General features: G+C 42.6%; 1 protein-coding gene across 2 annotated transcripts in view; it reads right to left on the bottom strand.

Moving 5' to 3' along the window:
* Nucleotides 1-8,073: 8,073 nt before the first annotated feature.
* Nucleotides 8,074-26,644, bottom strand: part of GNS (glucosamine (N-acetyl)-6-sulfatase) — a 49,796-nt gene continuing 31,225 nt past the window's right edge. The window contains exons 10-14 of one of the 2 annotated variants that reach the window (XM_006073562.4): nucleotides 26,033-26,134; nucleotides 17,959-18,066; nucleotides 16,861-16,971; nucleotides 15,066-15,226; nucleotides 8,074-10,719 (exon numbers count right to left, since the gene is read on the bottom strand). In XM_006073562.4, the coding sequence (XP_006073624.4) occupies nucleotides 10,641-10,719; nucleotides 15,066-15,226; nucleotides 16,861-16,971; nucleotides 17,959-18,066; nucleotides 26,033-26,134 (561 nt within the window). In that variant the 3' untranslated portion in view covers nucleotides 8,074-10,640. Of the gene's footprint in view, nucleotides 10,720-12,264; nucleotides 12,455-15,065; nucleotides 15,227-16,860; nucleotides 16,972-17,958; nucleotides 18,067-26,032; nucleotides 26,135-26,644 lie in introns of those variants that run through there. The other variant, XM_044942514.2, reaches the window with a different exon arrangement.

A 26,644-nucleotide genomic window follows, 5' to 3' on the forward strand; every position in this document is an offset into this window, starting at 1 on the left:
CATTTACAGGTTCTGTTGCGTGCAAGAAGCTGACAGGGTAGGTAACCGAGCCTCATGTTCTCACTGCAATTAGTAAGATAATTCCCTGGACCCACTAGAAGAATAGCTTCAAGAAGTCACAGTTCCCAGGAACCACTAAATACTTGAGAAGGCTGGAGTTTTGCTTCCTCATCAAGGATGAGCCCTTCCAAAGAAACACGGGAAACTAAGTATGCAAATTCTTGAAAGTATACATTTGCCTGGTGTGAATCACTGCTTGCTTAATTAAGTGCTTAATTAGGAAAACAGATTTGTATAAGGATGGGGTGAGAAATGGGGCCAAGGGGTGGTGGTAGAAAGGGGTGGGCAGATTAAATAGCTGTCAGTTGAATGTATTAATTCTATCTGTAGGATTTTTTTGGTTTTTAAATTTTTCCTGGTTTTTGGATTTTTAGAGGTTGGTAGTTTGGGGGTTCATTTTGGGTTTGTTTTTTGGCAGATCTTTCCCTTTAATTCTAGAAGGTGAGACTGAGCAGGTAGATGACAGACCTTCTAATCTTCGTATTAGTTTCCAAAGTCACTTGTGACTCACTTGGTGGCAGTTGAACTCAGAAAGCTCCTCTTCCCCTTTCTGAGAAAGGTGAGTATTGGCATTTTTAAATGTTTGCACACAAACAGAAAGTATCAGGACCCTTTGTAAACTTAAAAGAAGTTGGGTTTTGGCTTTGTGTCTGGGAAGGGAGTTCCTTTATCCAGGAGAATTGGTTTTGATCTTTCTAAGCAACGAGGCTTACCGTGAATGCTCCTCTGTCTTCGGCAGCCACAGGTCTGCTTGTTGCCTGGTGTGTGCACCCTCCCCTCGCTTTGGCCACCCTGTGTGGACACAGGAGATTAATTAAACCCTGTGCAGTTCCTTTTCTCTGAAGTTCTAGGGGACTCTGATCCAGAGGATGTTCTGATTTTCAAATGAGAGAAAATTTGCTAAAGTTCTAGTCATTCTGGAGCAGCACCCTGAGGTGTCTTACCACAAGTTAGAATCCTTGAATTATGGGCTGGGAGGTGACAGCTTAAATTCACATCTTTTTCATGCATGTGTGAACCACCCGAGGAAAATGTTCCAAGTCCATGACTTTTAGGTAAAACGGAGCATGTTACTAAATGCCTGATCAATAAAAGATACTTGTCTGAGAATACACAGCAGCCTTAGAAGTCAAAAACTTGGCTATCAGCCTTCAGAAAAGCCCAAGCCTCATTGCCTTAGTTCCAGATAAACTTTCTGCAGGAGTTTGTGTTCCTGCCCCTCGTGTCATGCCTGTGTCACCTGTGTGCCACCCTCTGCTCCCGGCTTGTTTTTAAAATTTTTGTTCTATTCCAAGCGGTGGCACTATAGTTCTTGGGGGATAAGTGTTATGAAGCTAGTAGTTGGGAAAGGGTAGTGTTTAAGATCTGTTAGATGAGATTTCAAGACAAAAATGAGGTTATTACTCGTTTCTTTATAGACTACCTATAGGTGCTGATTTTTAAAAGGCAGATTTTTCTCTACCCTACCCCAAAGCTAATACTAAGCCCTGAGAATCTCCTACTTTAACAAGCACCCCATGTTTTTTTCAAATACTAAGTGTAAATCTTAGAGCTCTGCAGAGTATTTCATAGATTGAAGGGCTATATCCAGGTGCACAGTTCTCTTTAAACAAATTACTTCCACACTGAGAGCAACGGCCAGCCTACAAAGAGACTCCCTGTCTTGCCTCACTTAGCCCTGGAAAGGATAGTTCTTTGTATAGTGTTACCCTGTGCCCCAACCATGCATGGCTAATTGGATTTTAGTTAGGCCTTGGAAATAAGACTGTTGATCAGTTAGACTTTCTTAAAATCCTAAATAAAGAAACAGAGGAATTGTAGTTAGTCTGTGATGGGTACTCATAAGCCAGGGGACTGAACCCACCATTGAGCCTGTGTCAGAAGCAGAGAGAGACTGCAGAGAAAGCAGGAGAAAGAAGCAGCAAGAAGCCAAGAGGAGCGTCTGTGTGGCCTCTGGAAGGTGAAGAGAGTAAATTCAGAATCTACTTGATATTTGTTAGCTGTTGAATTTCTCCTGGTACCCTCTTCCCTCAGAAAGGAATTATCTTTGTTTACATGAGCTCTGTACTCATGCCCATTTCTACAATGGGGTCAAGAGTAGAAACAGAGGGAAATTTATGGTACTAAATGCCTTTTAGAAGAGATGAAAGGGCTCAAACGAATGACCTCAGCCTCCTCTTAAGAAAAAGAAAAGCAGAAGAAAGGAAGTGATAAAGAGTGGTAACATGGAACAGAAAACAAAATCAGCAAAACCACAAGTATGTTCTTAAGAGATCGGTCGAGTTGATAATTCTCTAACCATACTGACCAGGCAAGAGAGAGAGGACGCAAATGACTGATACCAGGAGCGGTGACATCACTACAGATATGTTCATATTTTAGGTCCTTGCATTGCAATAAGTCTCCTTAAAAATTAGTGTTATTTTTTGGAAAAACAAAACCAAGGTGAGTTCTACACATTCCTAATTTTGCCTAGTTTTGAAAAATTTGCCAAGGGACAAATGCTGATGTTACTGGTACCAACTGTTCGGTTCCCACAGTTACTTACAGTATTGTGACTTTAATGCATATGATCAATACTATTCGAACAATATTTAAGGTTACTTTCATATTACTAGAAATACAGTAGGGTTTCTGCTTATTAAAATGTGAATTATGATAGTTTCCTCCCTCTCTTCCATCCTCCCCTTCCTGTTCCCCTCCCTCCCTCCTTTTTCTTTCTCTTTCCACAAACAGCTTAGAACTAATTGTAATCATAGTTGAGGAATGAGTGTGTCTGTTTTACTGTTGGGTTCTGTGATACCTGTCTTCTTACAACGATCCTTTTTTAATTTTTTTAATAACTTTTCACTTCTATTAGTTCTTTCTGTCTTCACACAAAAAGAAACTTGAGTAGAACACTGAGTGTTTTAACGTCTTTTATTCAACAAGTTACTTTTAAATTACCCGAGGATGTTAGGACTATGTCGATTATGGTGAGAAAGAACATCATGGTCCTGTCTTCACCAAAACTGGTTTGCTTCCGTTTCCATGTGTAATGAAAACCGGCAAGTGTCACAAAGATGAAATACAGAGCGTTGTGAGAGTTTATTACTTAGGCTAATTTTAGAGAAGGCTTCCTCGAGGGAGTGATTTAGAGCTAAGATTTTTAAGGATGAGTCGGAGTTACCTGGCAGAATTTATGATTTACAGGAAAATTTTCTACGTAATAGCCACTGGTTTCTCAAGCCTTTCTCTTGGTAGTGTGTTATATTGGTGTCACTCTTGCTGTCTTTCCTGTTATGAGAAAGGAACTTACAGAGTGCTAAATAATTCTCAGTGGGTTCTGAGTTCATCTTTGGCAGGGGCAGAGTTAAAATTTACAGTAGCAATTGCCCTGATCAGCTGTTTTCTCCCCTGTGAAGTGGAGAGGGCATCATGTTTGCTTTCTTCGTAAGGTCAAGGCACTCTACTCCCTGTAAAGCCTGATGTAGTGTAAGGTGGTCCTATTTTCCAAATTCTTCCTATAGTGGTGGTATGGCTGCTTTACTTCTGGGCCAGGATGTTTACATATCATGTTGACACTGACATTCATCTAAGAAGCATCACCTAGGATGTAATTTCCAAGAGGGACATTTTTTTCAAAGTGAAATTTTTTGTTTTTCTTTCTTAACCTCATGCTTAGGGAAGGCAAAACACTCAAGATCCAGGGCAATTAACAGACCAAAAAAATCTACATTCAGTGCTTTTCCATGTGCCTGCCATAAATATAACGGCAGAGTGCTGTCTGTCTGCTCTGACAAGTTAGACCCACAAGGCTCAGAGCTGCGGGGACCGGGGCTGTTCATGCTGTCATGGTCCTGTAGGTGCTGAGCGATCCAGACCAGAGGGTCACGTGTGGGTGTCATCTGGGGGCCCTGGCCTTTGTTTCTCGTCCGGTGTTGTCATGTGTGTGAATTCTCACCCCAGATAGCAATCTCTCTGGGGGCTGGGTCATGTCCTCAGCGCATTTCAGCTCTCTGAGCTGGGGGGCATAACGTCTATGGGACTAAACATTTCATCGTGTCTGGAAACAGCCAGTTGGGCAGCTTGGAGAAGGAATGGGGCTGTTCTGCAAGGCTTCCTGTCTCTCCTTGTTAAGTCAGTGTTCACCCCCGGCTGAACCCTTCACCAGGGCCCTACGTGGCAATACGGGGAGGAAGGGGGCAGGGTGACCGAGGCCCCGTTCTTGTGTTCCCTTCTGTACAGAAGACCAGACTCAGCATCCCAGGCTTCGTTCTCTGTGGAATCATCCATAAAAGTGCAGTCACTGGCTGAAGGCTGCCTGATAGATGACTCAGTAAGTGGTCCCTCATTCCAGACCGCTGAAAGGATCCAAGTTCTTGTGTTGATGTCAAGTCTAATAAAGTTGCTACTCAAGCGATCTCGGAGGAGCTGGGAAACACAGGAGACCTGGGGAAGAAAAGGACATAGGGAAGCCACTTTCCTTCAGGACTTAAACAGAAGCGGCTGCATTTCTGAGCTACTTTCCTAGCATTAGGACGAGGCAAAGGAGTAGCATCTGATGGTCTTGATTTGGACAACAGGTGCCTCAAAAGCCAAGCCAAGACCTTGGCCTGCAGCAGCTGCTGAAATCAGCTCCACCCCTGTGCTGGGCTCTCCCACGCACCAACTTGTGTGTGTAATAGAGACCCTCTGGAGGGAAGACTTGGACTTGTGTCTGGGGCCTGCCAGCCTAGAGTCCATTAAAATGTTTTCCAGCACGTGCTGAGAACAATACTTTAGCAACCATATAAAGAAGCTTCTACTAGGTTTTGGCAGTTATAGCTGCAAACTGGTATTTACTTATACCTTTCAGTTATATCATGTGCAGAAGGTTTTCTTCTGCCTTTGGAGACAAGTTGAGTTTCTACCGCTGGGCAGCTTTGCCCTGTTCCAGGCTCCTACCGTTTTATAGGTTTTGGCTAAAGGTTTGTCCCATTTTCTCTTGGTAAATTAGGTTTGGTCATTATGTTACACATTGCCATACGTAGTTACAAAAATATTTTTTTTTCATGAGGACGTTTAACATGTACTCGTAGCAAATTTCAAATATGTAATACAGTATTGCTAACTATAGTCACTATGCTGTACCTTACATCCCCATGGCTTGTTTTATAACTAGAAGTTGGTACCTTTGGACCCCCTTCATCTGTATGTCCTACTCCCCAACCCCCACCTCTGGCAACCACCATATCTGTTCTCCATAGGGATAAGCTTGGTTTTCTTTCCTGTTGTAATTATTTTTTAAATTCCACATATTAGTGAGATTGTAAAATATGTCGTTCTTTGTCTTACTTAACATAATACCCTTAGGGTCTATGCCTATTGCCATAACCGGCAAGATTTCATTCATTTTTATGGCAGAATAGTATTGTGTATATATATACGTCGTCTTTATCCATGCATCTATTGATGGATACTTAGGTTGTTTTTGTATCTTGACTATTGTAAATAATACATAGGTTGTTTCTGTATCTTGGCTATTATACAATGCTGCAGTGAATATGGGATTTCAAATTAGTCGTTTTTTTTGTTTTTTTTTTTTCAGATAAATACCCACAAGTGGAATTGCTGGATCATATAGTAGTTCTGTTTTTAATTTTTTGAGGAACCTCCATACTGTTGTCCACAGTGGCTATTTCAGTTTACATTCTCACCAGCAGTGCACAGGGATTCTCTTAACAGCCTTGTCTTCTTATTTTCGGCTGTGTTGTGCAGCTTGCAGGATCTTATTAAATAGTTCCCTGACCAGGGATTGAACCCTGTTCAGTTGTTTCTTGTCCTGCTCAAAGCTTTCACATTTTCATTGTTGAGTAAGATGTTAGCTGTGGACTTCTCATCTATGGCTTTTATGTTGAGGTACATATCCTCTATAACCATTCATCATAAATGAACATTGAATTTTGTCAAATGCTCTTTCTGTATCTGTTAAGTGATTATCTTTATCTTTCATCTTGTTAACGTGGTATATGACATTGATCTGTGGATATGGAACCATTCTTAAATCCTTGTACTAAATTCCACTTGATCCTGGTGTGTGAACCTTTTAGAGTGTTGTTGAATTCAGTCTGCTGTGAGGATTTTTGCCTCTATATTTGTCAGGAATATTGACCTGTTGTTTGGTTTTGGTATGAGAGTAATGCTGGCCTTGTAAAATGAGTTTGGAAGTGTTCCTTCTTTTTCTATTTCTGGAAGAGTTTGAGAAGGATTGGTGTTAATTCCACTTTGAACACTTAGTAGAATCCACCAGTGAAGCTACCTGGTCCTTACTAGTGATTAGACTATTCACATTTCCTGTTTTTTTCATGATTCAGTCCTGGAAGGTTATATGTTTCTGGGAATTTATTGTTATTGGCATCTAATTAATTGTGGTACTCTCTTAGGCTCCTTTGTACATCTGAGGTGCAGTTGTAATGTCTTCCCTTTCATTTCTGATGTTACTTATTTGAGCTCTTCTTTTTCTTGGTGAGTCTATTTAAAGGTTTGTCAGAGGAGCTCTGTTTTGAAAAGTCAGGCTGTGGAGCAGGACAAGAAACCATTTCAATGGTAATGTCAATTCTCCTTCTTAGTCTGAAACTATTTTCTCCATAAATACAGATATCAGGGACAAGTTTTCTTTTCAATCTACATGATGTCCTGGAGGTCAGAAAAAGAATATTTCTCTTTCATAACCCAGCTCACTTCCAGAGTAGGCACTCAGAGGGTGAAATCCTTCTTAGATCACAGCGACAGCAGAATTTAATAGAAACATGTCTTCAAAGCCAGATCTTTGAAATCTTGACTCTAATTAGCTTTATGAGCTTGGGTAAACTGAGTTCAAGAACCTAGTCTGCAGAGCCCTTTTGGTCCCAATAAATGCTAATTACAACCATTCTTTGTATTCCTCTGCTCTCTGAGGACCTATCAGCATGTCAGAGCTGCAGGTCACGAGGATCTAGATCTCAGGTCTCACCAGCTTAAAGTGTCATGAAAGCGTCCTCTCAAACACTGAGATTTAGAATTGTCATCTGCTCTGTGGTCCTCCTGAAGCCAGCTCCCACGTTCCACATGTAAATCTTGTCTTACAGAGGAATCCCTAGGCCATCAGTAAAGTTCTCTGCATCGAGCTTTCAGCTGGGGGCCTTAGGTTCTCTGCTCTTGCCACAACAGACTTCCAGGCACATATGTGACTAGTCCATTAAACCCACTGTGGGTAGAGAAAGAAGAGGAAACAAATACTAAGTGTGTACGGTGTTTCGTTCTTCATGGCAAGGTAGTCTCAGTGGGAACAGATGGGGTGCAAGTTAGAAAAATGGATGGAGTCATCTGTACTTACCCTCACTTTGAGTCTGTGCAAATAAAGTCTCCTTGCCCTTGCTGACTTGATACTGTGATAAATCCGAGTATTTGTTTTTCTGATGGTAGTCTGGAAACTTAATGGGTGTCTTCTCACCTCTTGTTTTTCTGGTCTTCAGAACTTCTAAGAGGCAACCTACTACATCTGAGATTGGCAAATTATGGCTTTTTCCTTTTTTGATGATGGAACATAGCCATGCATATTCAGTTGTGGGTTGTCTATGGCTACTTTTGTACTGAAACAGCAGAATTAAGTATCTGTGATACAGACATGGCCTGCAAACCTAAAATACTATCCCTTTAAGAAAAAAAGCATGCCAACCCCGGTAGGACTTCATTTCTCATTTAGGGCAATGGATCACGTGACTAGATATCAAGGCAAAGCACCTTTGGAAGTGAGTTTATCTAATTAAAGCTGGCCAAGGTAAGTCCCCCCCCCCCCCCAACTGTAAATGCATAAAGAATTATCAGGAAGATTTTCTGCATGCTACTACTCAGGGACACATACATGAGCTTTCCAGGTAGGGACTATAGTACCCCATGGAAACAGCCCATCTCCAGTACTAGGTGAGCCGTTAAAACATTAAACAGTATATAACAACAACAAAGAGAGTCAAAATTACTACTTGTGGACTAAAACAAAGGACACATTTCCACTACAACAGAAATAAATTTTAATTCATTGAAAAGTGCAGCAGTGAACAGGGTCCTTCGAAGGGCACTTCCTAAGTCAAATGACTGAGATGACACAGAGCCAGGGCAGAACTTCCAGGAACAGACGAGGCAAACACAGAAATTCACAAATTCAGTGGGGCCTAAGTGGTGGTGAAACGAAAGACCTAAATATTCCCACCTAGTTCCACTGGTGGATCAGTTTAAATACCCCTTTGCTGTCTCTTAATAAGGATCCTGGGACAATTTATCTTCTTCTGTTACAATACTAGTCCTTAGCACTTAAAAGTAAATTTAAGAACAGTTGCCAGACTACCCTAATGTTATTAATTAAAACATTCAGAAACAGCACCGCTGGTCGAATTCAAGGATGCTCAAAAGGCATTCCCTACTTTTTAGTTGCAGGGAATGTTATTGTATTTGAAGGAGAGCTTTGTAGTAGGAAGTCTTATAAGGCAAAATCTTTATTCATCCCCAAGATCTCTGTTCATTCCTAATAGTTACAGTTCTCTATTCTGAAGGGCACCCGGTCTTCTTAAAAGGGAAAATAAACCTCCAGTCAGTACAATTGAGAGAAAAAAGGCAACCCTCCTGCAGTGAGGCCCTTATACATAGTCTGAAGAATTTCAGTGCATTTTATGGTTAGTCTATAAACTGAGGCTTCTTTATGAAAGATGATTTTAGCATAGATCCAGAGAATGAAGCCAGTCCAAGAGAAAAAAATTAGAGACCATTTAAAAATGAGAAGTACAAAGAGGGCTTCAGTCCATCCCCCTACCAACCCAACCCAAAATCTGCTGCACGTAAGAGCAGGTAGTTGATCTGAGTTACTCTCACGACCTCATCTGCTTTTAGGAAGCAGCATCAATAAAACTGAATAATATCACATCACAGTACAAGACCTGGTAAGAGTTGGTTTCTTTTTATTTGGGAATAACTGGTCAACTTTCATTAATGTGGAAACTGACTGATTAATGTTAAGAATCATAGAATAGAATAAAGCTGATACCCATACTCAACATTGTAGTTTGCTTTTAGTTACAAAACTGTTAGAATTTCTTTTCCTAAAACAGTTAAAACAGAATATTCATTTCTCTTACCCATTTCACCTCTAAATACCACCACAATTACTGGGATTGTGTGAAGTAAAGGAATAAACCTAATGGCTATTAACCCAACATGGCAATCTGGGATTGTGATAGAAAGTCACTTATTATGGCCATGTGTTACAAAGTGCTTAAAGCTCAACCTAGGACCTTACATAAGGCTAAAATCAGACTGCCTGAGTGGGACAGATTATAAACCATAGATCCTCTTCTTACCTGCTGCCCCCCCCATCAACTAGCCTTCTTGTGAAGACAACATAAGAATGGGGATTAGTCTCTGAGCCAAGAGACAGAAATATAGGTGTTCTAAACAGTAAGGAAACGTCAAAAAAATCTAAATTTGACAGAGAAACAGTAAACAAGGCCCAAATTGCACCAGACTCCACAAACTCAGGAAGAAGTTAGCTGAGAGGGAAGAAGCTAAGCAGCTGGTACTTCACATCAACTCTAAAATTCTTACATCTTATAACAAAGGAACAGGATGTCAGCAAAATGCAGAGGGAGTGTCACAACTTCACTTGTGGGCCCGGAACCCAGGCTCCCTGCGGAGCAGGCGCTTAGTACACCTGATTTATGGCCTTTCATCAACCCGAGAGCCCTACCTACAGAAGGCCCTCCGAAAACACAACCTTCACCAACCCTTGGAAGTCCTTCTCTGCTGAAATACTTAACCCCCTTTCTTTCAGATCTTAGCGGGGAGACATTCCCTCAATGGCCCTGGTGTTGACTGGCTCACTCTGTGAGCAGTCACTGGCAAGTAGATGTCTACCACCTTCAGGAACTACTTAGAATTAGCCTGTACCAACAGCTTGCTACTGTTCTATTTCAATGAAGCACAAGCCCAGAATTCCCAAAAATGAACAGAGCTTGGTTGATAAGTTTTGAATTTGTGACCTTATCACACTGTGATGAATATTATAAAGAGTGTATTTTTACTAATCTAAAACCAATGGTTTTGTTTTTAATCAGGTGGTTCAGCTCTGATGGTGGTTCTTCAAGCCATGTGATATTGGTATTTTTGATAGTGAAGTGCTCAATCTGGAATGCTATGCAGGTCCTCTGATTTTAGGTCAAGCTGGATACCAAAAACATTTCCCACCCCCGGTAAAGCAGTGCCATTTATCTGAATGGATTTATAAGTCCAGATCACATGGGGACTAATTAAAAACTGTGGCCCCAGGACAAAAAGGGTTTGGTGAGAACAAAGATCTCAGGAGTATTGTCATCAGCTAAATAAAGGGACCAGGGACAGCCACTCCTGACACACAGGCAGAGTTCACAGTTTAACACATTGCACAAGGAAGTCAGCTGATTGGGTTGCTTTTTCAAACAGGACTTAGAGCCAGTCCAGAAACCCTTCCAGGCGTGGTCTTGAAGACTAGCTACAGACACCTACTCCAATCACTTCATCAGAAAGAGGTGAGCAGAGATCCAACTGCACAGGTGCTACAGAAGGTGTTTTGAAAATCTTCGTGTCCTGACGCTGCCATGATTGCTGAACATGAGACGAGGGTCAAACCTATACCTAGGGACAGAAAAAGCATAAAACAATGTGGCATTAACTGTTGTGAGCCATTGAGTACTTCATTCAGAATATTAACTGGAAAGACTGGCAGGAAGGGATACAAAAGAAGCAACTAAATCACCAGAAGAGGATCTAGTGGGAAAGTCTAGTACAGAGCAGGAGTACTTAGTAATTAAGAGCAATTCCATCATAAGTCAGCGAGCATAAAATAGTAAAAGCGGAGAAAAGAAAAACAGAAGTAAGGCAAATCTTGAAAGGTGTTAGGAGGAAAGGTTAAAGCTCTTCGGGGGAGGGAGGGATCCCTAAACTATAAAGCAGCCTGGTGCAAGAGTGTAGCCCTTGCTGAAAGCCCCTGCCACATTTTCAAAGCCCCATCGTCTTTTACGTTTTGACACAGACCGTGGTGTGTAAGAGGTAAGGTATGCACTTCAGACAGGAGCTTGAGTCTGGCTTATTATGAACATAGGTAAGTCACTGACATCTCTGGCCACCAATAAAACAGGAAGGCAATTTATGTGAAGTATCTAGCACATGAAATCAATTCTGCCTACTGATGCAGAAGACGTGGGTTTGACCCCTGGGTCTGGAAGATCTCCTGGAGAAGGAAGTGGCAACCCACTCCAGTCTTCTTGCCTGCGAAATCCCATGGACAGAGGAGCCTGGCAGCCTCTAGTCCATGGGGTCACAGAAAAGTTGGACACGACTTAGCAACTAAATAACAAAGGAATTTAAAAGCCACGTGGACTTTAGCTTAAGCCAACATCAGCAAAGCCAGCATTGAGAATCTTAGCCCTAACCCTCCAGAATGTAAACAAGACAAAAAAACAAAGCAATTTCATGGAAGGAGGCATAAGAGAGTAAGGTGTTGTTGAGACCATCTGGATTATGTAAGTGGCTGAACCCCATTAAAGCTTCTATATAAACCTTAAGGTTCTGCCAGGCGGGTGTGGAGATCTACTCATCTTGTGAACGCCCAAGACAAGCCTCTCATACAAGCAAGCTGAGGCTTGTTCAAGGAAGATAATGTGTCCAAGGATCAACAGCTGTTTTGAGGATGGAGACAAGATGGCTGGGTAGAAGGATATGAACTTATATCTTCTCATGAAGACAAAACCACAACTACCTGCTAAACACACATTGGCAACCCCCCTCCCCCCACCATCCCCAAACTTACCAAAAAGATATCCTACATCCAGAGACAAAGAAGAAGCCACCACAAGGCAGTGTGGATGGGAGGGGGGGGTGAGAGAGACAGGATCATGTATATATATGGGCAAGTCCCTCTGCCGTTCACCTGAAACTCTCACGACATCGTCAATTAGCCACCCCCCAATACAAAACAAGAGAAAAAGCCACAACAAGACAGCAGGAGGGGTGCAACTGTGACAAAATCAAACCCCACACCCATGGCTGGGTGACCCACAAACTGGTAAAATATTTTATCACAGAGGTTCTCCCACCAGGGTGAAAGTTATGAGCACTACATCAGGCTCCCCAGCCAGGTGGTCTGGCATTGGGAGGAGGAGCTCCCAAAGCATTTGGCTTTGAAGGCCAGTGAGTTTAGACTCCGGGGAGGAAGAGAAACTCCACTCTTGGAGGGTGCAGACAGTATGCACCAGGACCCAGTGGAAAAGCACTGTTTTCATACAAGTCTGAGCCAGACCTACCTGCTGGTAGTGGAGGGCCTCCTGGGGACGCAGGCGGGCAGCTGTGGCTCACGGTGGGGACAGCGGCACTGGGGGCGGCAGTTCCGAGCAGTACTAGTTGACATGAGCCCTCCTGGAGGCTGCCTTCTTACAAGACCTGGCCTCACCCAACAGCCTACAGGCTCCAGGGCTGGGACGCCTCAAGCCAAACAACCAAGAGGGTGGGAATACAACCCCTCCCATCAGCAGACAGGCTACCTAATGTCATCCTGAGCCCACAGCACCTTGCTAAACACAACCCATGACATGGCCCTGCCCACCAGAGGGACAAGAGCTGGTGGAGTTGGACAGTGGGCCCAACTCCACACCAATAGGCCCACACCAGTCTTCTCACCCCCTAGGAAGCCTGCAAAAGCCTCTTAGACTGGCCTCATTCACCAAGGGGCAGATAGCAGAAGCAAGAACCACAATCCTCCAGCCTGTGGAACAGAAACTGCAACTAACTTTTCTAACAGAAAAGGTAGACCAGATGCAACAGCAGAGGAATATGTCTTATACAAGGGAACTTGATAAATTCCCAGAAGAACCAACGACTGAAATAGAGACAAGCAATCTACTAAAAAACAGAGTATCAGATAGTAAAGATTATCCAAGATCTTAGGGAAAAAATGGAGGTACAGATACAAGAAATGCTTAATAAAGAGACGATCTGAAGAAGAAACAAACAGATGAACAAAACCTGAAATGAAAAATACACTAGAAGAAATCAGTGACAGAATAAATGAGGCCAAAGAATGGTTAAGTGAGCTGGAAGACAGAATGGTGGAAATCACTGCCCTGGAAAAGAATAAAGAAAAAAGAATGAAAATAAATGACAGTCTGAGAGACCTCAGGGACAACATTGAATGCACCAACATTATAGGGGTCCCAGGAGGAGGAGACATAAAGGGCCTGAGAAAATATCTGGAAAGATAATAGCTGAAAAATTCCCCCACATGGGAAACAGTCACTCAAGTCCAGGAAACACAGAGTCCCGGGCAGGATAAACCTAAGGAAGAACACACTGAGACACACATCAACTGGCAAAAATTAAAGAGAAAATATTTAAAAACAACAACAACAACAACAACAAGGGAAAAACAACACATAACATAAAACAGAATCCTCATAAGGCTGTCTGTTGATTTCTCAGCAGAAACACTGCAGGCCAGGAGGGAGTGGCACGATATATTAAAAGTGATGGAAAAGAAGAGCCTAAAACCAAGAATACTCACAAAGGCTCTCATTCAGATCTGATGGTGAGATCTAAAGCTTTTAAGTTAGTCACCAAATCATAGGAGGAGAGAAAAAAGCAAAGGGGGAAAAAAAAGACCTACAAGACCGGATCCAAAAATGGCAGTAAGAACATACATATGTATCAGTAATTAGCTTAAACATAAATGGATTAAACGCTCCAACCTAAAGAAATACAAAAACAACTACAAGAGAGCCACTGCATGTCTAGTGAAGCCGCTTCATAGTCACTACAGGCACGCTACCCCTAGTCACACACACAGACTGAAAGTGAGGGGCTGGAGTGTTCCATGCAAATGGGAATCAAAGGAAAGCTGGAGTAGCAATACTCATATAAGACAGAACTGACTTAAAAAAATAAGGACTCTTATATAAGACAAAGAAGGATCTTAGTTCCCTGACCAGGGATTGAAGCCACACCCTCAGCGGTGAAACTGGAGTCCTAACCACTGGACAGCCAGGGAATTCCCATTACCTAGTTTTAGTTTACTAGTCCATGTCTCTGGCTCTACATACAGTGTTTGAAAGCAAAAGTGTTACATTTCTTTAACGAACAGTCTACAATCCCCTTTCTTTAGTCACATACATTCCTTACTAACTTGGATTGAAGATACCACTTCACGTGTTAGGTGGCTACATAATTAAGTTACTAATTTTTATCAGCCTAGGATATCATTCTTTCCTCTTTCCTATAATCAGAGTATATGAACTGAAATAATTCTTTCCCAAAGAGAGTTTGATTTTTAATTTTATAATCAAGCCAAAAATGACAGGCGGCTTGCCACATGCAGCTCAAATGCATAGGGTGTTGTGAACCATGTTACCGGTACAAAGTTACTATTTAAGAGGCATGAGAGTAGGAAGAACAGAAGTAACTTAGTAGGTGAGTTAAATGTCTTTCCAACCTTCATATATTGTAGTGGGCTTATTTATTTTGACATCGGAGAGTTCATACTTTCATTTTGTGTATTTAATATATTAAATTTACTGGCAAGTATTCACGGTTCTATAATTGGGGCTTCTGAGAAATGAAAGGCAGGCAAGGCTCTGAGAAGCACTAGGACCAGGGTGGCCCTTGGCCAGCTTACATTAAAGCAGCCCCAGGTGTCACCAGAGCAATCAAGTGGTAACATGACAAGAACCACAGGCAGGAAGGGGAGCAAGAGCCCTGTGTGGTGGGGACCAGGGCTGTGCCTCCAGCTAGAGCACCCACTGCCTGTGGAGAGCAAGACTTTCAAGCAGCTCATTTTCTCAGCACAACTGGCTGCTGCTCCCCGTATAAAGCAGAACAGTGAGAAACAGCTCAGCTCAGAGCAGGAAGGACCCACTGGGCTCCCTCTGCCTCCAGGAACAGCAGGACTGCTGAAGACAACTGGGCAAAGTCATGGAGGACGATGGGAAACTTACCCGGGGTCAAAGACCCCTGGAGTGCGGCAGGTTGGTCCAGAGCAGGACTGTAACATCATCAGCCGATAGTTCATCTTTCCCAGAAGCTCTGGGTCTATGCTTTTAGCAATGTTATTGAGTTGGTGTGGGTCTGCAGTCAGGTTATAGACCTCTACAAACACCTACAGGAAATGAAAAGATGGAGGAAAGAGAAGAGCAAGGGTTATTACATCTGAAGAAATACGCCTCATGTGAGTTATTTCTAAATGGAAAGAGGAGGTGGATTAAAAACCAAGGCCTGGGAGAATAGCATCCGGTCTCAAGATCCTCAAAGAGCCCTAGGGTACGGAGCAGACAGTGGACCATCTGTTCTGAGGGTTGAATTACTCTGAGTCTATGGCCCACGTGCTGGAAACGGGCCTCCAGCACCCCTGTGCCTTCAGGGAAAGTCAGGAGGGAAAAGCCTTCCTTCTATAATTAAAGCAGAGAACAGAAGGCAGGACTGTCAAATGGCAAGGGCTCAGAAACTAGACTAAGTAATAAGGTTACTGAGTGAGACTTGATATCTGAAGTTTATCTTTGCCTTACAGTTGTGAAGATTCAAAAGAGAACAGATATGAAAGGAACCCATCTTATAAAAATGTTAAGTTTTCCTATTTTAGATACATAACACCACTTGAAGAAAGAGACATTATTTCTAAAATGAGAGGCATCTAATAACACTATTTTCCCCTCCATCAGTACTTTGTTCTCCAGATTGGAGTTAAGTGATAGGCTCAGAAGATGTACATCAATTTTGCTTATAAAGGCTTCAAGGAGCTGCCCTCACACGATCACTTATAAAGCGGAAGGGACTGAGTTTGAGGGAAGCTCTCTTGCTTGCTCTCTGAAGTGCTTATGACCTACAAATAAATAGTGAGCAAGTCAATTTCTGAGAAACATGATGAGTGCTGGCTCCATACGGCAAAATGTAGGCTGCCAGATGGGGCAGGTGTGCACTCGCTGATGAAGAGTAAGAACAAGGGACTGGAGTGCGTGCGCTCCTCCAGACAATCCACACTGATCCGGGCTGGCTGAAAGCCACCTTCCTCCAAGGATGCTGCCTTTAACCTGCTGATCCATGTGAGCAGCACTGGACTATGCTGTGCTAGGAATAGGGGGGGGTCTGAGCCAGCTGCTGGCCAGGAAGCTTTCTAGGAAAGGCCCCCAACTCCTTTCATCTCCATAGAAGTTCTTACCCTCACCCCAAACTATCAGGGGAGAGAACAGACCAGGCATGTAGCATTCTGGAAAAGTGAACCGTGTGTATTTCAAGTGTATGTGTGGGAGGTGGTGGAAGTACAGAAAGCCCCACCCAGCAAGGTCAGTTAGAGAAGTCAAGTAGGGCCCTGTGGAATTCTATGTCCTTAACCAATGGAAACATAAGTGTGAGTACAGATAAGAATTGGGAGATTGTGACTGACATACGTATGCTACCATGTATAAACAGATAGCTAGTGGGAAGCTGCTCTACAGCACAGAGAGCTCAGCCTGGTGCTCTGTGATGACCCGGAGGGGTGGCATGAGGGAAGGGGAGGGAGGTTCAAGAGGAAGGTGATGTATGTATGCACACACAGCTGATGCACTTCATGGCACAGCGGAAACTAACACAATGCTGTAAAGCAACTATGCTGCTGCTGCTGCAACTTTACCTCAGTGAGAACATAAACCCCATTTCCTCAAGGAACATTCCTGGAATTTCTCTTCTGCCACCAAGTCCAGCTAACAAAGCCCTGGCAATAGACACAAGGGGTGGTGGGGCAGCGGGCCCTCTTACCTCCTGGTCATCAAACTCGCAATATTGTAAGTTCCACAGTTCTGACATGGTCCTCACACAGGCATAGGTGTTATTATATGCATCTTCACACACACAGTCAGGGAAACATTGCTGTAGGGACATTAAAAAAGTTAGCTGAAGAGCACCTTCAATAGTGACAAACGCTACTTGCATACAGCGGCAGCCAGGCTGGCTTGAGCCAGACATACAACTGGACAGAAATGAGGAAACTTTCCACAGAGAAGTGAATTGAAAACAGACGCGAGACTCAGCTCCTACTAAGGGCTGACTCGATTAAGGAACATGAGGTGTGGCTGCTGTGTGTGTAGACTGCTGCCATCCCTGCTAATCTCCTGACAGGAATTTCTAACGAGCCCCTGTAAATATACAGGTTGGTAAGGAGAAGAAATCACTACGCAGGTGAATCACTCTGCAGGTTATTTTAGGTACTTTCATCCTCAAGGCTTGGAGAAAGTCTGAAATGAGCTTTGTGGAATCATTTGCAGTAAGTTGTTTATGAGCACTCTTATCACCAAATAGGACTTGACTTTGATTCCATCAAGTCTTCCATACCATCTTTTGGTTGGGTTTTTACTATATTTTAACATGTCAGTGTCAGGCTTCCATTTGGAGTTGACTCTATTACCCATTCTCTAAAGAGTGGCTGATGTTGCTCATGTCCCCTCCATGACCAGTCTGGCTGCCACCAAATCAAGATGCTCATGCTGGCCCAGTTATAGGTGGAAACTCTGTCTCTCTGCTAGATGCCACTGATCACATCCTTAATGAAAAGTGGTACCACAGTTGGGATGGGTAGAAGAAAGGAAGGGGTCCCGATAAAGTAAGAAGGAGGGCAGATTTGTGAACTTGTTATAAAAACTAGAAGAATTCGAAGTGTCCGTTTTTGACGGCAGGTCGGCAGATCATCATCTTCAGGATTACTTTTACCTCTGTTTATCTCCTAACCTCCCAGAGTCAAGTGACTAAGTGACAGGAGGAGGACTGAGATTAACTGAGTTTCAGCACTTGGCACGTCTAAACCCGTGCCAGTTGTGCCATCCGTGAGAAGGCGTCTAAGACAACTTGTGCCACACTCACAGACACTCCAGGACTCAGGGAAGGACACGTGGGGTCGGTGACGTTGCGGCCTTCTCCCTGATATTCCACCAGGACGTCTGATCGCCAAGTCAGATTACTGGCCCCTTTCTAGAAAGAAGAGCAAAAGTGGTTTCAATGAGGCGTACAGAGTAGGCTAAAATCACAATGTTATTCATTCTACCACTCAAGGGGTCCTGGGAGTCAAAATGAACTGACTGTTCAGTAACTGAAGGGAATGACTAAAATGGAGGCATTTGAAGGCTACCGAGTATCACGTCCAGTTGTAGAGTCCTCACATGCTCTGTCGCTCAATCATGTCTGACTCTTTGTGTCCCCATGGCCAGGCTCCTCTGTCCATGGGATTCTCCAGGCAAGAATACTGGAGTGAGTTGCAATTTCCTCCTCCAGGGAATCTTCCCAACCCAGAGACTGAACCCATGTCTCCTTTGTCTCCTTGCATTGGCAGGTGGATTCTTTACCACTGAGCCACCTGGGAGGCCCCTAGGATTCTCACAAGTGATGTCAAATGCTTTGAGCATAGTTATTTCTCAAGACTACTCCTGTGAAGCAGGTCAGGAATGGAAACCAACGAAGTCGTGAAGCAAGAATCAAAGTTGTATGGCAAAGTGCTGAAAGTTCAGATCGGACTAAACAATACTGTCTATAAACTCTAAAAATTCGTCTAAGCTAGTGCTGAGAAATTAAATATGGCTGGTGAGCTAAGGACTGTAACAGGACTTGATGGTCAACAGGTTCTTAATGGTCAGAACGAAGATACCATACATATATAAACTCATTTCATTTTTGCTGCACATCAGTGGAGCAGAAGGAAAAGAGCAGCAGCATTTGAAACAGGAATGTTTAAGACAGGCACACAAATGGTGAAAGGGAGAGGGAGTTTAGGATCAAAAGGACAGTGTAAGGCCAGGATGGAAGCAGGACACCTGGTATGTGGGTTCCTGATACCCAGCTTTCAGACAAGGAAGCAGTGCCAAGGCCGGTGGACAGGCAGGCTGGTACCAAACAGAATAAGGTCCGGACAGCAGGCTGCCCACTTGTACTACACAGAATGGCAGGTGACGAGAGGCTCTGGGGATTTTGAACAAGGAAGTGACACAGTCAAGGCTGTGCTTTAGAAAAGTCAGCCCAGCAGCAGAATCTGACCCAGGCCAGGCTAGAAGGGGCTCCTAAGGGGATTCCTTGATGATCAGTGGTTAGGACTTGGCACTGTAACTGCCAAGGGGTGTGTGTGTGTGTGTACACGGGTGTGTGTACGTGGGGGAGCAAGCTCTTAAAATGGTCTATAGTCATAGTAGTCAAAGTCTGGTTTGTGGTCTATCTGCAGCACCTGGGGGCTGCTTAGAAATGCACCATCTCAGGCCCTACTTTGGTCTTAAAAAGCCTGTCTGCATTTTTAGTAAGATCCTTGGCTGACTCATATGTACAGTAAAATTCGAGAGGCACTGCTCCAAAAGAGTGGTGCTCAAAATGTGTCCCCAGGAGCTGGCACTGGTTACAAACTCCAATTCTTTATTCCCAGTGGGGGCGGGGAGCGGTCTGCACTTGAACCAGCCCCTCAGGCACTGCTGATGGGTGCTAGTGTGAGAACCGCTACCCTGAGGGCTGGAGTGGACCTATCTAGCCTGGTGACCACAGTAGGGGGGAGTGTGTGGTCTGCTCAAGGCTGTAGGGGGTCACAGCTGCCTGGAAAGGAGAGTCAGAGAGGAACTGATGTCCTCAGTCACTGTTCTATGAAGAAACCCGCACCATTCTGTGCAGATGAATGTCACAGAAATCCTAATCTACAGGAGACTTCAGCAGTCACCAACTCCCCTGTAAGAACCCATTCTGCCAATCCTGAGCCATGGAAGCTGGGGCTCAGGGGAAGAGCTTATCTGTCGGACTTGAGTGGACCTCAAAACCGCACACTTAAATGTCAAAGCATGCAGGGAGGAGAAGAGTGCCTGGGAGTCGAGAAAAGCTCTCCAACTCGGCTGCGTGTTAAAGCCACCGTGGAGCCACGTCACATCTCCAATCAATCAGGCTTACTGGGGCTAGGACCCAGGACTTAGCATTTTTCTTTCCCAGGAGATACAAATGTGCCACCAAGTTTGAAACCAACGAAGGGGTCATTCAGTGTTTTCTGTCAAAGGCTAGATAGTATTTAGAGTCTGTGGCTACACAGTCTCTGTTCCCACTACTGGATTCTGCTATTGCAGCAGGAAAGTAGGCCAAGCAACACACACATGGACGACACAGATGAGCATGGCTGTGTCCTGATACAGTTTCATTTACAAAACCCCCAGGGTGGGCTTGACTTGGCTCACAGGGGTTTGCCAGGCCCTGGTCTACAGCAGCCCTGTGCAGCAGAACTTTCTGAGTGAAATGTTCTGTAACTGTTGCCTGATACAAGGTGTCCGGAGCAATTGATATGTGGCTACTGCCACTGAGGAACTGAATTTCTCACTTTAGTTAAATAGTCACACGTGGCTAGTAGCTACCATATTAAGGCAGAGTGAGAGGTACGACAGCCCTAATACACCAGAGGTTTCCACAGGACTAACCTTCAAAACAAAAGAACAAGGAAGATAGCCAGGTCCCAGGTGGCATTTACAAAACCGCAGAGAGATTAATTATACATAGCATAATGACTTTAGCCCTGTAGTGAAGTTGGTTTTTTTTCTAACTAGAAATAAGATTAACAGTGTAAGATTTGTTTAGGAAGAGTGAAGAGATAAAAATTTCCCTCTATCTGATCCTATAGATTTATTGCAATTCCAGCCAAAGCCCAAAATGATTTTTTAAGCAATCTGAAAAGCTGTTTTTATAAAGTTTACATGGAAGATGGAAGAAAGATAACTGTCTTTTAAGATACCCCTAAGAACAACTCTTAAGAGACCCCTAATAACCCTAAGAGAGAAGTGTACACATGCAAGGTTTAATTATACAGCTTTGTAACAACACACTGGTTGAGGGGCAGACATATTTCTGTAACAGAACAGACAATTGAGTATTTCTAGAAAAAGAAATGAAACTGAATTCCTGACTCCTACCATGCAAGAAAACCAATTCCAGATACATCAAGGACTCAAAGGTTAAGAGGCAGAACTACAGAACTTTCAGAAGAAAATTTGGGAGAACTATTTTCTGACCTCAAGGTTCAAAAGTATTTTTTATAAACAAGACACAAAGGACACTAAATCATCTCATAAAAGAGGTGCTTTACACACTCCTGCACTGTCATATCTTAATGCAGGGAAAAGACAAGTCACAAACGGGGAATATCATGGCAAAAAAGAGGCATTTCACAAGAGAAGAAACACAAAAGACATAAGTGAAAAATGATTCACTGATCAAACACACAACTGAAAAAAACAAGCAAAGGATCTGAATAGACATTTCTCTAAAGAAGATATACAAATGTGCAACAAATACATGACAAGGTATGTTTGACACATGACAACAAATCAACAAGATTAGTTATTAGGAAAATGCAAATCAGAACCACAACGAGTCCCATTCATACCCACTCAGTTCAGTCGCTCAGTCGTGTCCAACTCTTTGCGACCCCATGAATCGCAGCACGCCAGGCCTCCCTGTCCATCACCAACTCCCGGAGTTCACCCAGACTCACGTCCATCGAGTCCGTGATGCCATCCAGCCATCTCATCCTCTGTCGTCCCCTTCTCCTCCTGCCCCCAATCCCTCCCAGCATCAGGGTCTTTTCCAATGAGTCAACTCTTCGCATGAGGTGGCCAAAGTACTGGAGTTTCAGCTTTAGCATCATTCCTTCCAAAGAACACCCAGGACTGATCTCCTTTAGAATGGACTGGATGGATCTCCTTGCAGTCCAAGGGACTCTCAAGGGTCTTCTCCAACACCACAGTTCAAAAGCATCAATTCTTCAGCGCTCAGCTTTCTTCACAGTCTGACTCTCACATCCATACATGACCACTGGAAAAACCATAGCCTTGACTAGACAGACCTTTGTTGGCAAAGTAATGTCTCTGCTTTTCAATATACTATTTAGGTTGGTCATAACTTTCCTTCTAAGGAGTAAGCCTCTTTTAATTTCATGGCTGCAGTCACCATTTGCAGTGATTTTGGAGCCCCAAAAAATAAAGTCTGACACTGTTTCCCCATCTATTTGCCATGAAGTGATGGGACCAGATGCCATGATCTTTGTTTTCTGAATGTTGAACTTTAAGCCAACCTTTTCACTCTCCTCTTTCACTTTCATCAAGAGGCTTTTGAGTTCCTCTTCACTTTCTGCCATAAGGGTGGTGTCATCTGTATATCTGAGGTGATTGATATTTCTCCCGGCACTCTTGATTCCAGCTTGTGCTTCTTCTAGCCCAGCATTTCTCATGATGTACTCTGCATGTAAGTTAAATAAGCAGGTTGACAATATACAGCCTTGACGTACTCCTTTTCTTATTTGGAACCAGTCCGTTGTTCCATGTCCAGTTCTAACTGTTGCTTCCTGACCTGCATATAAGTTTCTCAAGAGGCAGGTCAGGTGGTCTGGTATTCCCATCTCTTTCAGAATTTTCCAGTTTATTGTGATCCACACAGTCAAAAGTATCAAAAGGCAAAATGATAGGATACTAAAAGAGGAACTCCCCAGGTCAGTAGGTGCCCAATATGCTACTGGAGATCTGTGGAGAAATAACTCCAAAAAGAATGAAGGGATGGAGCCAAAGCAAAAACAATACCCAGTTGTGGATGTGACTGGTGATAGAAGCAAGGTCCGATGCTGTAAAGAGCAATATTGCATAGGGACCTGGATTGTTAGGTCCATGAATCAAGGCAAATTGGAAGTGGTCAAACAGGAGATGGCAAGAGTGAATGTCGACATTCTAGGAATCAGTGAACTAAAATGGACTGGAATGGGTGAATTTAACTCAGATGACCACTATATCTACTACTGTGGGCAGGAATCCCTTAGAAGAAATGGAGTAGCCATCATGGTCAACAAGAGAGTCCGAAATGCAGTACTTGGATGCAGTCTCAAAAACAACAGAATGATCTCTGTTCGTTTCCAAGGCAAACCATTCAATATCACAGTATTCCAAATCTATGCCCCAACCAGTAACGCTGAAGAAGCTGAAGTTGAATGGTTCTATGAAGACCTACAAGACCTTACACCCCAAAAAGATGTCCTTTTCATTATAGGGGACTGGAATGCAAAAGTAGGATGTCAAGAAACACCTGGAGTAACAGGCGAATTTGGCCTTGGAACACGGAATGAAGGAGGGCAAAGGCTAATAGAGTTTTGCCAAGAGAACACACTGGTCATAGCAAATACACTCTTCCAACAACACAAGAGAAGACTCCACACATGAACATCACCAGATGGTCAACACCGAAATCAGACTGATTATATTCTTTGCAGCCAAAGATGGAGACGCTCTATACAGTCAGCAAAAACAAGACCAGGAGCTGACTGTGGCTCAGACCATGAACTCCTTATTGCCAAATTCAGACTTAAATTGAAGAAAGTAGGGAAAACCACTAGACCATTCAGGTATGACCTAGATCAAATCCCTCATACCCACTAAGACATAGTAAAAAGATAACAGCAACTGATGGCAAGGACGTAGAGAAACTGAATCCTTTTACACTGCTGGTGGGAATATACAGAACAGTGCCATCATTTTAGAAACAGTCTGGCAGTTCCTCAAAAGGTTAAATAGAAAAACCACCACATGACCTAGCAATTCTACTAAGGATACACTCAAGAGAATGGAAAACATTAGCTCACCCAAAAATCTATATATAAATGTTCACAGCAGTGTTACTCATAGAGTCAAACAGGGGAAACAATGCAAATGTCTATCAACGGATGGCTGGATAAATACATGGAATACTACTGTTTAGTAATGAGAAGGAATGAAGCAGTAACATGTGTTACAATGGGGATGACCCTTGAAGACAGCTCAGTGTTTTCAGCCAATCACAAGAGACCGCACACTGTATAATTCTATTTACAGAAAATGTCCACAGCAGACGATCTGTAGTGACAGAAAGGAGTGCCTGTCTGGTGCTGAGAGAGGGAGCCTGGAGTGACTGCTAGTGTATCTGGGGGTTTCTTTTTGGGGATGATGAAAACGTTGTAAAGTTAGATTATACTGCAGTTGTACAACTCTGACTATATCAAAACCTAGTGAACTGTCAACTTTTAACTGGTGAATTGTATAGGAAGGGAATTAAGCGGTGAAAAAAGTGATTCATCTCATTAATACAGAAATGTACTGTAGAACCAACTCTAATTTGGTTGTTTTTTACCCCCTAGAGCAAAAAATGAAGTAGTCTGATAGTTTCATATAGAGCAAAGGGAATTCTCACACATTACTGGTGGAATATAAACTGATGATGATTTTGGACAATAACTTGGTGCTATTTGTAGGAATGAAGATGTGAGGTTCCCGTGACCTTGGTGTGTATACACATGCTCACTGGGAAACATGTATGAGAATGCCATGGCAGCACCGCGCCTAGAGCAAAACTAGAATACCACAAATGTACACTGATAAAAAAATATAATTAAGTGGTGAAGCATTCCTTCTTATGATGGAATATTAGGTATCAGTGGACAATATGGATCAATTTGCAAACAATGCTGCACTGGAAAAAAAAGTCTTGATCACAACTAGTAGAATGTCATCTTTAGAGTGCAAAACAAGATAGGTATTTTCCCCCCAAGACAGGTATGTTGTTTATGGCTACGTACATGATAACTACTAAAAAAATAAAAGCCAGAGAGTAACAACCATAAAATTCAGAAAAGTGATAACTGGTAAGGGCAGGTAAAGGGGTGGGATGGGGAGGAGTGCATAGGAAGACCCATCAATATGAGGAGTATTTCAGTTCTTAAATGGGATTATGGGTTCATGGGTATTTCCTGTGTTTTATAACTTACATGAGTGACATGTACTCTCTTGGATAAGTCACACATCACCTAATAATTGTGACAGATTCATACAAATCAGTAAGAGTTACCTATAATATAGAGTACTGATCTGTCAAACTTCTCTATGCCTAAACATATTCACATACATTTTTAATGAAAAAGAGATGTTGTTTGAAACCTCCTCTTCTCCCTGCAGTATGTGGTGGGCATCTTTCTAAGTCAATATATACTTATGCACATCATTTAGTGTTGCTTTAATAGTCTTGTTTAATTTTGCCACAATGTGACCAATTCCCTACTGTATATTCAGGTTTTATAATTTTCTTCTATTAATACTGTATGTAGGGTTTTTTAAATTAAACTTTTTATTACGTATTGGGGTACAGCTGATTAACAATGTTGTGATGGTTCCAGGTGAATATTACACGTAGTTCTTTATAGTTGGCACTGTGCAGTGCTAGACACAGTAGGTACTCAAATAATTCTTGAACGAATTTTGTTCTCTTAAGAGTAAATTCCCAGATGGATCTGCTTGATGTGTGTATTCTGAAGTGATGGGTCTTATTAAATTAGCCTACTGATAGCTTATACTGATTACACTTCAGTGAGTCTGAGTAGCTTTCATTTTTTTCAGACGTCTATAATTACTGGGTATTAATCTTTTTCATCTTTGCCAGTTCTACAGGCAACAGGGGCCTCCTTCAGTTAAGCCTTTCTTTGATCAGCATTGAAGCAATCTTTTTGCACTGACTCTGGTCATTTTTAATTCCTCTGAGAATTGACTAGTTACTTCTTTTGCCTATTTTTATACTGGGATATTAATTTTTGCTTTTAAGAACTCATCTATTAGAATTACTTACCCTTTTTCATATATGCTACAAATATTTTCTCAATTTGTTACCTGTCTTTGTGTATGATGGGGCTTTTGGGAGAAGGAGGAGAAAAGGAAGGATACAGAACTCTGTTTATATGTGTCTAGTCTTTTTAAAGAAAGCTCCTTCCCACTACAGATATGAGAAAAGCTGTATTCTCTGCATCCCAAATTTAATAGTTTTAAGATTTAAAGGGTCTCCCCTGAAGATTTAAAATTTACTCTACTTATACAACCTGGAATTTACTTCCGAGTCTTGGCTCAGGGCTGATTGAGGGCTTTATACTCACCAAAATGGGCAAAAAAGACATCCCATCCATCTGGGTCTTATTCAGGCTATAGCCTGCAATGTCCAGAATAGTAGGGCCCAAGTCAATGTTGGCAACAAGCATCTATGAGAAAGAGAAAGAAACAATAAATTGACTCAGAACACAGCTGGTCTCATTTTCCTTTTCTATCTACACTAGAGTTCTCTTTCCCCAAACCCATCCTTGAAACAAGCGGCACTTTCTATTATCTTTTGTACAACCCATACTTCCTATTGCATATATTCAAATATAACCATGACAATTTAAGATATAAAACATAAAGCCTTATAAAGTTTATAATACAGGCCCCTGGGAAGTTATGCTTATTTTACAGTTATTGACCAAAACATTTTTCAAGATTCCTTTAGGATTGCCTTGAGTCTGTTATGAATGATTAGAAATATGTCAGGCTACTTTATACAAGTGTTTTCCACCTTGATTATTCTCACTAGTTCACTACTTGACTTCAAATTGACTCCTGACATTTTTGAAAGGCTCAAAGGTTGAATGCTTGTCGCCCATTAGGGTATCCGCATTTTAAATACTTTTTCAAAGTGACAACGTGACTAAAAATATTTGCAGTAGGCTTTGGAG

The sequence above is a fragment of the Bubalus bubalis genome, chromosome 4, assembly GCF_019923935.1.
Source record: "Bubalus bubalis isolate 160015118507 breed Murrah chromosome 4, NDDB_SH_1, whole genome shotgun sequence".
NCBI lineage: Eukaryota > Metazoa > Chordata > Mammalia > Artiodactyla > Bovidae > Bubalus > Bubalus bubalis.